Source organism: Henckelia pumila, chromosome 4 (genome assembly GCF_033568475.1).
Source record: "Henckelia pumila isolate YLH828 chromosome 4, ASM3356847v2, whole genome shotgun sequence".
NCBI classification, from domain to species: Eukaryota; Viridiplantae; Streptophyta; class Magnoliopsida; order Lamiales; family Gesneriaceae; genus Henckelia; species Henckelia pumila.
The window spans coordinates 87,131,915-87,144,641 of NC_133123.1; the positions used below are offsets into that span (position 1 = coordinate 87,131,915).

A 12,727-nucleotide genomic window follows, 5' to 3' on the forward strand; every position below is an offset into this window, starting at 1 on the left:
GTTATAGGGAGAGACTTTGTATGAGTACTGGGAAAGGTTCAAGAAACTGTGTGCGACTTGCCCGCAACATCAAATTTTTGAACAACTTTTGGTTCAGTATTTTTATGATGGACTCTCAGTTTTTGATAGGAACATGATTGATGCTGCAAGTGGAGGAGCATTAGTTAACAAAACACCTCAAGAAGCAAGTGATCTGATTGCCAACATGACAGCTAATGCTCAATAGTTCGGAACAAGAGAAGACAACGCTCCACGACAGGTTAAAGAGGTAAGTGTTAGTCCCATTGATAAAAAATTAGATTTTTTAACATCTCTTTTGGAAAAATTGGTTGTAGGACAAGTACAACAGGTCAAATCTTGTGGGATATGTTCAGTTGTTGGACATCCGACGGAAATGTGTCCAACATTACAAGAAGATCCAACGCAGCAAGCCAATGCAATTGGCGGTTTTCCTGGACAACCACAGCATCGATATGACCCATATTCCAATACCTACAACCCGAGATGGAGAGATCACCCGAATTTCAGCTACAAGAACCAAGGAGGACAACAAGGATTTCCACAACAGAATTACAATAAACAATCAGCACCTGCACAATCCTCTGACTCAGGTATGTCTCTAGATGAAATTGTTAAGGCCCTTGCAACTAACACTCAAAACTTCCAACAGAAAACGAGGGTCAGCATTCAAAATTTAAGAAATCAAATAACTCAGTTAGCTACCGCGGTCAGCAATTTGGAGGCTCAAAATTCTGGAAAACTACCATCACAAACGGTAGTAAATCCAAGAGAAAATGCAAGTGCAATGGTGTTAAGAAGTGGAAAGAAGATATAAATTAAGTCTACCTCCCCTATGAAGACTAATGAAGGAAAGGACATGGACAAGGACAAGGAGGCTGAAAACACATCCGAGGAGCAAACAAAGGTAAAACCCACATCCCCTTCATCTGATATATCTAATGTGGTTGTTCCTCATTTTCCCTCTAGGTTGGAAAAATCTAAGAAGACTGACTATGAGAATGAAGTGTTGGAGATGTTTAGTGTAGTGACCCGTATCCGTAATTAGCGATTAATGAGTATATTAATCGTGTAATAATGTTGGATTAAGTAAAACGTTATTAAGGAAATTCCTAAAGGGTTAACGGAGTCCAGAAATGGATCCAGGACACTCAAAATAGCCGGGAAGGTCCCGAGGGTCCAGAGGGTTCGGAAGCTCCAAACCAAGTCAGGAGGTTCCGAACAGGATCGGAGGATCCGAAGTCAGGATCGGAGGCTCCGATCGAGATCGGAAACTCCGTCGGTGAGATCGAACGTTTCGATCGGGACCAGGGCACGTGTCATCGCTGACATCAGCAAAGTGACGTCATGGCTGACGTAATATTGGGCGATCGGACGCTCCGAAGATGGGATCGGAGGTTCCGATCGTGTTCGGACGTTCCGAACCGGGTTCGGAGGCTCCGAACTTCGTCTATAAATAGGGGGCCGAGATTTCATTTTCAATTGCACCTTTCCCTCTCTTCTCTCTGATTCCTAAGCCTTCTAACTCAGATCTAGGGAGATCTAGGCATCCAATGAGGAATCCGGAAGTGGCATAGCGATCCAGGCGTCGTAGCGGAGCCGTGGCCTACTTTTGATACAATTGTCATCAGCGGGCTGACGACGGATGCAGGTATAGCTATGGTCTCCTTAAAATATTTAGGAGTATGCAATGGCTTAGTTAAGGCTTTTAGAGCTTAAAAAATGATGCATGGATATTTGCATTGTAGAGTTGATGATAGGCTAAGAACCTAGAGTGGGACTGCTAGGACTGCCTGTAGTAAGGTACGTAAGTACAGACTGAGATAGCCAGCGGGTTTTGCATGCTTATATGTTGCATTTGTGTGTCATATTATTATGCAGCATGTGCATATCATATTGTGCCTGTCCATCTTGTGAGATGAGCCATGTAGGGCCGCTCAGCCCTATCTGGGCGGGTGATGTCTACTGCCCAGTGACTGACGGGTCATGAGTGGTTAGCATCTGGGGACACAGTCCACGTCCTATAGGAATGAGCAGTGTACATAGGGTTTTCTCCCCGGGTTGTACCACCCATGTCCTAGGCGCCATTACTGAGCAGTTGTATATAGTTATCCAAGATATGGATAACCTATCATTTGCATGCATCATATTAGTATGTTTTACCCAGTGCTTTCGTATTGAGCTTAGAGCTCACGTTCAGTCTTTTCTATGTATCTGGACACCCCATTCGACGGGGCAGGTGTAGGTGCAGGGTGGAGCACCAGGAGCTTGGATTGGCCAGCTACCAGTGAAGAAAGCGAGATTATCTGTAGGTTTTGCCTTTAGGGTTTATTTATTCGATTGGGTTGTATAATCGAATTTATTTAACCGGTTGTATTCTGCTGGTCTTCTTTTATTTAAGTCTTCCGCAGCGATTTATTTTAATGCATGCTTAATTATGCTCTTAACTCTGATTAGATAGTGGATCCGGGTAGGGTCGATACATTTATTGGTATCAGAGCGCATGCATGCAAGAGACTTGGGATATAGTAATGAGACCTTGGAAGAGGTGATGATGCGACAATTAGTTTGCCCAGAGACTATCATCATCGGCAGGATTTCTGAAGATTTGGCTTATGGAATACCAGCAAGTGCGGACAGGAGTGATGGATCGTGTCCGAGTTTTCAAGATTTCTACTCAGGTGGATCCTAGTTTTGGATCGAGTACCGGATGCCAGAGGATTGGATGGGACGCACTTGATGTTTGCATCTGTATCATCCGTACCATGATGACACTACTCTGAAGATTCTCCACTAGTAGTTGGAGAGATTTTCAGATAGATCTTTACCAGGGAATGCCTCGAGTGCCTAAGGCACGACAGGTTTCGAGCGTAAGGTCATTAAACTCATGCAGAACATAGTTTTGCCGGTATGCTTGTATCGATGCGTTCGGTAGGCACACGGGAAACTTCATGTTCAAAAGCATGATATAAATACAAGAAGAACGCTGATGGTAGATCGTGAGCAGAAGGGGTCGACTGACATGCACTGACGCAGAGCATAGCTGGTTAGCTATCACGAGCCATTTCTCCAGAGTTCTTCGTAGGAGGACATGTAGAGATACTTGGTCGGGAGTATACTTGTATCGATGCGTGTGTCGATTAGAAGATTCATGCTCAAGAAACAAAGACTAGTACGATGATTTAAATACTGTATTGATGTAGTTGTAAACAGTATTTCAGTTGTAATGAATCATCATACTTTGGTTGTATCATTTAAAGTTTGATTGTACATTTCATTGTATTTTGAATACTGTATGTATTACATGAGATTGTAATAAAGAGAATTGTACATAACTTGAAATAAGTGATACATGTTTTATTTATCCAGCAATTCGTGGATGATTGCATGATTGTGCGGAAGTTTGGATTGGGTTTAGTTGATTAGCGTTCAACTGCTGTAGCTCATGGGATTTGAGTGGGCCGACTGTGACTGTTTGACTTGTGGTTAGTCTAGGCGTTTTCCTAGGATTGACCTAGTTAGTCAGAAGACTAAGATAGTGCCAGCGATGAATGGACTCATCTAGAGGCATTAGGGATATTGTTCGGTTTAAAACATTTGGGCTTTGTTCTAGGTTGTTTCCTTGAGAACAGTAGGCTGTCTGACCTTTGTTAGGTTGAGGCTTGTGATGATGGGCTTTCATCGGAATACCAGGTCCAGTATATGCCGAGAGTTGTGGACTATGACCAGGACTAGACATGATGGGGCGCGACCCTATGCCAGCGTTACCCGGGAGCCTTTGTGCTTCAGGATTGGCGGTGGGAAGGCTACTCAGTCTAGGGATTTGGTAGCAGTCACGACAGGGTATGACCTTGGATTAAGATATCAGGTTTGATATCGATGGTTCGATATCGTCTGGTGTGCCAGAGATATAGTTTGAGTATTCTGCTGTAGGAACCAGTCATGGAGGGATTTTCTTGACAAGTGTGTACTCTGAGCAGATAGGTTTTAACCTTTGGGTTACTGCTAGACGTGTAGATCTAGTAGGTGGACGGATTTCTACCAGCAATGACTAGGGGTTGTCATCAGAGTTGTGGTTAGAATTTCCTTGTGATAGGAATTATCCAAGATACTGGATGGAATGTTGTTTTAAGACTTAGACTCGAATACGAGGACTACTCCATGATGATTGACTTCATCTGTGATAGATTATGTCTGACGCTAAGGATTGTACAGAGCTATCTGAGATGTGAGGGAAGCGTGGCCTATACCCGTGAAGCCTTGGTGGTTGTCCAGGTGGGTTAACATGGTAAGCTACCTTAGTCTTAAATTGTTGCACAATCTTAGCGAGTGATATAATCAGGAGAGTGTTCGAAGATTGTAAGAATCTTGAAGATTCGTTAGTTATGATTCTGAATTTGACGAATTGTGATATTCATCCTGGATGAACGAAGCAAGGATAGTTAGTGCAGTGTTTGCGCTAAGTACTGTCTGATATTTTTAGAGATTGAGCATAGGATTTTCCATGGGATGGAATGGGCTTAGTTTATCTTGATGTTTGCCTTGGGTGAACAAGACAACGATTAGTAGTGCTAAGGTGGCACGGGATCTGTGCTAGTGACTACTAGTGGTTATTGGCTAACTCTGTCAGAGTTAGGATGATTAAGTTCAGAATACGAAGCAGCGGTTAGTAGTGCTGAAAAGGAGCAGGACTTGTGCCAAGTAAACTACTTATGTACTGTGATCTGACACCGTTTGGAAATGGTTCTTTGTGCCAGCTGAGTCATAGTTATTGACCGAGCCATGTAGGTTGGATGATCAGTGGTGGTTTGATCTGATAAGTGCGAGCTTAAGTAGATCGACGAATTAGATTGGTTGAGCCAATCAGGGTTGATCAGGATGTAGCAATTAAGAAATACTTGGGATAGTATTTTGTCGAGTAGTGCTTATGGGATGAGTACTGGATACCATCTCAGAGAATTTGACCATTCGGATGATGTAGGGTCTCTAGGTTACCAGGGACTAATCTACCGAAAGATTATGATTGACTTGTATGGTCGAGTTAGATGTTAACTTGACAGGAGGAACAAGCGAAGGAATTGGTAACTCCCAGGATAGTGCTTTTGTGATGATGTCTTAGTATACCGTTGGATTGAGATCCAACGAGGAATGTGTACTTGTATGGACATCAGTTGTTTGATTGTGAGGTGTGACATTTGCTGAGACCTAGTTCTCGAGATTCGGCAGGGTGTGTCACAAATTTTCATCGTGTGGTACTTAAGATCATCGGAATGATCGAGGCAGTCGCAGATCGACTTAGTAGCCAACAAGATTGTTGTGGGAATTGAAGATTTTGCAAGATAGCGATAAAACAACCTTGTTCTTTCCAGTCGACAAGCCACATCAGTGCGGACCATTCGTCAAGGATATTGTGCTTTAGCAATGGACGATATTCGGATGTGCGTCGGGTGGCAAGTTACTTCGAGCACAAGTATTTTCCAGGATTGAATAGGGAATCGACGAATTAGATCGTTCAGTGCTGAGACTGATGCGTTCGGCAAGGGAGCGATTTGACAATTGAGAATCCGTTGGGATTTAGTTCCAGGATCAGTATGTTCAACCTTGGGAGGTTGGTATGAGCTGATGGTGTTATCAGAGACTCTGAGTTGAGTTATACCAGGTGCAATGACTGTCGAGTTTCGAGACAGAATATGAAGCGTTTCCATATGTCTGTGCACTGGGGAATGTCCCAGTCGAGCATATTGGTGGGAGCTTTCCTTAGTTTTGATGAGCGTACAGTGATTGCGAGTATGTATAACTATCAGGAGGACGTCCATCGATCAAATTCATGAGGTGAATAACCTATGGTTGAGATGATGCAGATCATCAGAGGTGTAATGACTTCTATTGCAGTATATGCGTGGCTTCGCAGGCCAATGGCTAGAAGATGACTTAGTATCATTATTGGCAAGTGACGATGGTTCTCATCAGGACACAATGCTGAGTTATACTAAGAGACATGAACTCTGATTGGTACTAGACTGGATGGTCTGGGTTCCCAGTGATCGCTTGGGAAGCTCGTTTGTTTCGGTAGAGCATGTGAAGGATGACCAATCTGGAATCAAGTTGATCAGTTACGTTGGAGTATATCTTGGTGTTAACTAGATTCTCTTGAGGAAAATTTGGGCTTTGTTGTGTCGGCACAGTGTTGGAAATAGTGTTTCCTGACTAGAGGTGTTGAGCACCGAGAACTTTTGGAACCATTAGATGGTTAATTTTGATTAGTGATTCGACGATTGTCGTAAGCCAATCAGGTTATGATTTGGTCTTCGTCAGTCTAAGACTTTTCCTTGAGACGATGATCTCGGTCAAGCAGATGTTTGTATCCTTCGTGGTCAGGAAGATCATGGTCCGAGTGAAAGATGTATCAGTGTTACGATACGCTAGCGCTAGGGAAGTTCGACTGTCGACCAGTAGCGCAGTAATCTTCAGTGAAAGAATATTAATGCGGTTAAGCATTAATGGAGCTTATAGGGAATTCGACGAGAGTCTGAGTGTGTCGGAAGCTATTTCGACCATACACTCAAGTAGTGGTCTATCTTACGTTCTCGAGGTATTACCTTAGATTTCGAGGACGAAATATTTTAAAGGGGGGGGGGGGAATGTAGTGACCCGTATCCGTAATTAGCGATTAATGAGTATATTAATCGTGTAATAATGTTGGATTAAGTAAAACGTAATTAAGGAAATTCCTAAAGGGTTAACGGAGTCCAAAAATGGATCCAGGACACTTAAAATATCCGGGAAGGTCCCATGGGTCCGGAGGGTTCGGAAGCTCCGAACCAAGTCAGGAGGTTCCGAACAGGATCGGAGGATCCGAAGTCAGGATCGGAGGCTTCGATCGAGATCGGAAGCTCTGTCGGTGAGATCGGACTTTCCGATCGGGACCAGGGCACGTGTCATTGCTGACGTCAGCAAAGTGACATCATGGCTGACGTAATATTGGGAAATCGGATGCTCCGAAGATGGGATCGAAGGTTCCGATCGTGTTCGAACGTTCCGAACCGGGTTTGGAGGCTCCGAACTTCATCTATAAATAGGGGGCCGAGATTTCATTTTCAAGTGCACCTTTACCTCTCTTCTCTCTGATTCCTAAGCCTTCTAACTCAGATCTAGGGAGATCTAGGCATCCAATGAGGAATCCAGAAGTGGCATAGTATCCAGGCGTCGTAGCGGAGCCGTGGCCTAGTTTTGAGACAATTTTCATCAGCGGGCTGACGACGGACGCATGTATATCTATGGTCTCCTTAAAATATTTAGGAGTATGCAATGGCTTAGTTAAGGCTTTTAGAGCTTAAATAATGATGCATGGATATTTGCATTGTAGAGTTGATGATAGGCTGGGAACCTAGAGTGGGACTGCTAGGACTGCCTGTAGTAAGGTACATAAGTACAGACTGAGATAGCCAGCGGGTTTTGCATGCTTATATGTTGCATTTGTGTGTCATATTATTATGCAGCATGTGCATATCATATTGTGCATGTCCATCTTGTGAGATGAGCCATGTAGGGCCGCTCAGCCCTGTCTGGGCGGGTGATGTCTAGTGCCCAGTGACTGACGGGTCATGGGTGGTTAGCATCTGGGACACAATCCACGTCCTATAGGAATGAGCAGTGTACACAGAGTTTGCTCCTCGGGTTGTACCACTCATGTCCTAGGCACCATTACTGAGCAGTTGTATACAGTTATCCCAGATATGGATACCCTATCATTTGCATTCATCATATTTGTATGTTTTACCCAGTGCTTTTGTATTGAGCTTAGAGCTCACGTCCAGTATTTTCTGTGTATCTGGACACCCCATTCGACGGGGCAGGTGTAGGTGCAGGGTGGAGCACTAGGAGCTTGGATTGGCCAGCGAACAGTGAAGACAGCGAGATTAGCTGTAGGTTTTGCCTTTAGGGTTTATTTATTCGATTGGGTTGTATAATCGAATTTATTTAACCGGTTGTATTCTGCCGGTCTTCTTTTATTTAAGTCTTCCGCAGCGATTTATTTTAATGCATGCTTAATTATGCTCTTAACTCTGATTAGGTAGTGAATCTGGATAGGGTCGCTAAATTTAGGAATTTGGAAATTAACATACCCTTGATTGATGCAATTAAGCAAATTCCAAGGTATGCTAAATTTTTGAAGGATTTGTGCACTAACAAGAGGAGGCTAAGAGGTGATGAGAAAGTGAGTGTGGGAGAAAATGTATCGGCTGTGATAAAAAAATCATTACCAAATAAGTGCAAGGATCCAGGTATGTTTACTATGTCTTGTGTTATTGGGAATTTGAAGATTGAGCGTGCCATATTAGAGTTAGGTGCATCCATAAATGTCATGCCATATTCAATTTATTGTGCTCTAAATCTGGGTCCTTTGAAAGAAACTAGAGTGGTGATTCAACTAGCTGATCTTTCTAATGCTTACTCGGAAGGGGTTGTTGAAGATGTCTTGGTGCAGGTTAAAAAATTGATATTTCCCGTAGATTTCTATATCTTGCGAATGGAAGAGGATTCCATGTCGAATTCACCTCAAATTCTGTTGGGAAGGCCATTCATGAAGACATCTAGGACAAATATTGATGTCGATGATGGTACCCTCTCCGTCGAATTTGACGGAGAGATTGTAAAATTTAATAATTTTGATGCTATGAAGTACCCAAGTGAAAATCATTCTATATTCTCTATTGATGTTGTTGATTCAATTGTGCAGGAAGTTTTTGAGGAATAATGTGAGACTGAAAATTTTCAGATGTATGCACAATTGGATGTGGAAGAAGAATTAGCTGAAGCTTATGAAATTTCAGAACACCAAATTGATCAAACGAGGGTAACAAATTCAAAGGTTGAAATTCCATTCTCTCATAAAAAATTGCTACCTTCCGTTTTGCAGGCACCCAAAGTAGAGTTGAAGAGTTTGCCAGATCATTTGAAATATATATATATATCTGGGTGATGAAGAGACTTTACCGGTGATCATCTCAAAGAAATTAACCGAGGACCAGGAAGAGAGGTTGGTCACAGTACTCAAAGAGCACAAAATTGCAATCGGGTGGACTTTAGCTGATATCAAAGGCATTAGTCCATCGATTTGCATGCATAAAATTATTTTGGAGGATGATGCCAAACCGGTAAGAGAGTTCCAAAGAAAACTGAATCCAACAATGAAAGAAGTGCTAATGAAAGAAATCATCAAACTCTTAGATGAAGGCATAATCTATCTCATCTCGGATAGCAAATGGGTGAGCCCGATCCATGTTGTACCAAAGAAAACAAGCATTACGGTGGTAAGAAATCAAAATTATGAGTTGGTACCAACACGGGTGCAGAATGGATGGCGAATGGTTATTGATTTTCGAAGGCTGGACTTAGCCACCAGAAAAGATCACTTTCCCTTACCTTTTATTGATCAAACATTGGAAAGGCTAGCGGAAAAAACTTATTTTTGTTTTCTTGATGGATTTTCAGGTTACTACCAGATATTCATTGCTCAGGAAGATCAGGAGAAAACAACTTTCACGTGCCCTTTTGGAACTTTCGCCTACAGACGCATGCCATTTAGACTTTGTAATGCCCCAGGTACGTTCCAAAGGTGTATGCTAAGTATTTTTTCTGAATATATTGAGAACTGCATTGAAATATTCATGGAAGATTTCACTTTTTATGGAAAATCATTTGAGGTTTGCTTGGATCACTTATCCAAGATTTTGAAAAGATGTATGGAAACCAACTTGGTTTTGAATTACGAAAAATGTCATTTCATGGTGAATGAAGGTATTGTGTTGGGACATATTATTTCTTCAAGAGGTATAGAGGTTGATAAAGCAAAGATTGATTTGATCACACACTTGAAATTCCTCACTAACGTTAAGGAAGTTCGAGCTTTTCTTGGGCATGCAGGTTTTAATCGCAAGTTTATTAAGGATTTTTCAAAGATTGCATTTCCAATGTCCAAGTTATTGCAAAAGGATGTGCTTTTCGAGTAATTTGGAGAGAAATGCAAGGAGGCTTTTGACAAACTCAAGAAGATGTTGACTAATGCACCTATAATCAAGCCTCCTGACTGGACCTTGCCTTTCGAAATCATGTGTGATGCCAGTAACTATGCTGTGGGAGCTGTTTTAGGCCAACTGATTGATAAAAAGAGTTATGTCATATATTATGCATCAAAGATGTTGGATCCTGCACAGTGCAACTACACAACTACTGAAAAGGAGCTTTTAGCAATTGTTTTTGCTTTAAATAAATTCAGATCATATTTACTTGGTTCTAAAGTTTTGGTGTATTCTGATCATGCAGCGCTGAAGTATCTATTGGCGAAAAATTATTCGAAACCGAGGTTGATACGGTGGATACTTCTGCTCCAAGAGTTTGACTTTGAAATCAAGGATCGGAAGGGAACCGAGAATCCAGTGGCCGATCACCTGAGCAGATTGGTGAAAGAAGAGGAATCCATGCCTATCTCTGAATTCTTTCCTGATGAACAATTATTCCAAGTTAAAGGTATGGTTCCTTGGTATGCGGATATAGTAAACTATTTGGTTAGTGGAATTTTTCCCTCTTCCCTTAGTAAATCCCGTAAGAATAAGATTCGATGTGAGGCAAAGTATTATGTGTGGGAGGAACCTGATTTATGGAAATTTTGTGCTGATCAAGTCATTAGGAGATGTGTGTCTGAAAATGAGTACAAGTCAGTTTTGGTTTTCTGTCATAATTATGCATGTGGTGGTCATTTTGGACCGAAAAGAACTGCTACAAAAATTTTGGATAGTGGTTTGTACTGGGAAACTCTGTTTAAAGATGCTTATGTGTTTTGTAAAAACTGTGAAAAGTGCCAAAGAATAGGTTCTTTATCTCATAAAAATCAAATGCCCCAAACTCCCATTCTTGTTTGTGAAATTTTTGATATCTAGGGTATAGATTTCATGGGTCCATTTCCTTCATCATGTGGTTATGTTTATATACTTTTGGCGGTTTATTATGTATTGAAGTGGGTGGAATCAAAAGTTTAACATTTTCAGCAGGTTTGGAATCCCTAGAGCGCTAATTAGCGACCAAGGGACTCATTTTTGCAATAGAACTGTTGAGGTTTTACTGAAAAAATATGGAGTGTATCACAGGGTAGCCACCGCTTACCATCCGCAAATGAATGGTCAAGCAGAAGTTTCCAATAGGGAGATCAAGTCTATTCTTGCGAAAACGGTAAATCCAGGGAGGAAAGATTAGAGTATTCGTCTGGATGATGCACTTTGGGCCTACCGAACCGCATACAAAACTCCTATTGGGATGTCCCCTTACAGATTAGTGTTTGGGAAGGCGTGTCATCTGCCGGTTGAGATCGAGCATAAAGCATATTGGGTGGTGAAACGTTGTAACATGGAATTGGATAAGGCAGGCGAGACTAGGAAGCTGCACCTGCAAGAGTTAGAAGAACTACGTTTGGAGGCTTATGAGAACTCAAGGATTTATAAAGAGAAAACGAAGTTGTTTCATGCTCCATCTTGAGGAAGAAATTTACTGTTTTCCAAAAATTACTACTCTTTAATTCTTGGTTGAAATTCATGCCAGGTAAGCTTTGTTCTCAATGGATTGGTCCATTTGTTGTTACTCACGTGTTCCCTTATGGTGTAGTAGAAATTAAGAGTTTGGATACAGAGAAAATTTTCAAAGTGAATGGACATCGACTGAAGGTGTTTCTTGAAGATGAGAGTGTGTCGTACATGGAGATCGAGTTAACAAATCTTGATTATTCCATAAATTGAGGGGATTGGTAACGTCGAGCATAACGACGCTAAAAAATTGCGCTTTTGGGAGGCAACCCAACGTTTTTTTTATTTTATTATTATTATTATTAGTTTTTTTTATGCTTACTTTTGAAAAAAAAAATTCAGAAAATATTTTTCTACAAGGCCGCACCCACCCGTCTCGTTTCCACACCCGTCTTGTTTTCTCCCTTTCGTTTCAGGGACGCATATGTTTTCTCCTTTATCTGCAAACTCCCGCCGTCTTCTTTCCTCCGTCGGCTGCGACTCCTCTAGATCATCGCCGCCTGTGCATCTCTCCACCACCGTTCACAACCACTTCCATTCACTCCACTCCACAGACCAACACCGGTTGTGGCATGCCGCCTCGTTCACCATCAACACCAGATCACCATCGCGTCTGTTCTTCTTCTTCCTGCATCTACCACGCAGCCTGCCATCTTCACAAGAGCCACCTGCACATCCTTAATCTCTGTCGTCCTCTCTCACCACCATCACAGGCCGCTGCTGCGGTTTGTTTTATCCTATTCACCACAGCCTCCACCGGCCACACCCACCTTTCACCCTCGTAACCACCGCTGCTGCATACCCCTGTTTGTCCCCTGCCTGTATCATCATCATCATCGGCAATCTCCACTCTCCACGCCGTCGTTTGTTTCAAGTCCATGGAGCCACTGCTGTATTCTCAACTCCAGCGCAACCCCCCACACCAGCCACATCTTGTTGCCTCGCCCCTCATCACCGCAGTCGCCGCTGGTGCATCACTACTTCACTCCATCTCCTTCATATTTTTCAGCGCTACTGCCCCTCTTCATCTCAACCAGCCGTGTGCCTCTCATCACTTGCCAGCGCCATCCGCCAACTGCCACTCGGTGCTATCTCTAACTTTAGTTTGCTCATTAATTGATTATTTGTGTGTT

The 12,727-nt window shown here is 42.4% G+C and overlaps 1 protein-coding gene across 1 annotated transcript; it reads left to right on the plus strand.

Annotated features, from left to right (window-relative positions):
* Positions 1 to 394: 394 nt before the first annotated feature.
* On the plus strand, positions 395 to 8,776 carry LOC140861372 (uncharacterized). Its single transcript, XM_073264392.1, has 3 exons — positions 395 to 775; positions 860 to 1,042; positions 8,093 to 8,776. The coding sequence occupies exons 1-3, from the start codon at positions 395 to 397 to the stop codon at positions 8,774 to 8,776; spliced, it is 1,248 nt and encodes a 415-aa protein (XP_073120493.1).
* Positions 8,777 to 12,727: the final 3,951 nt, after the last annotated feature.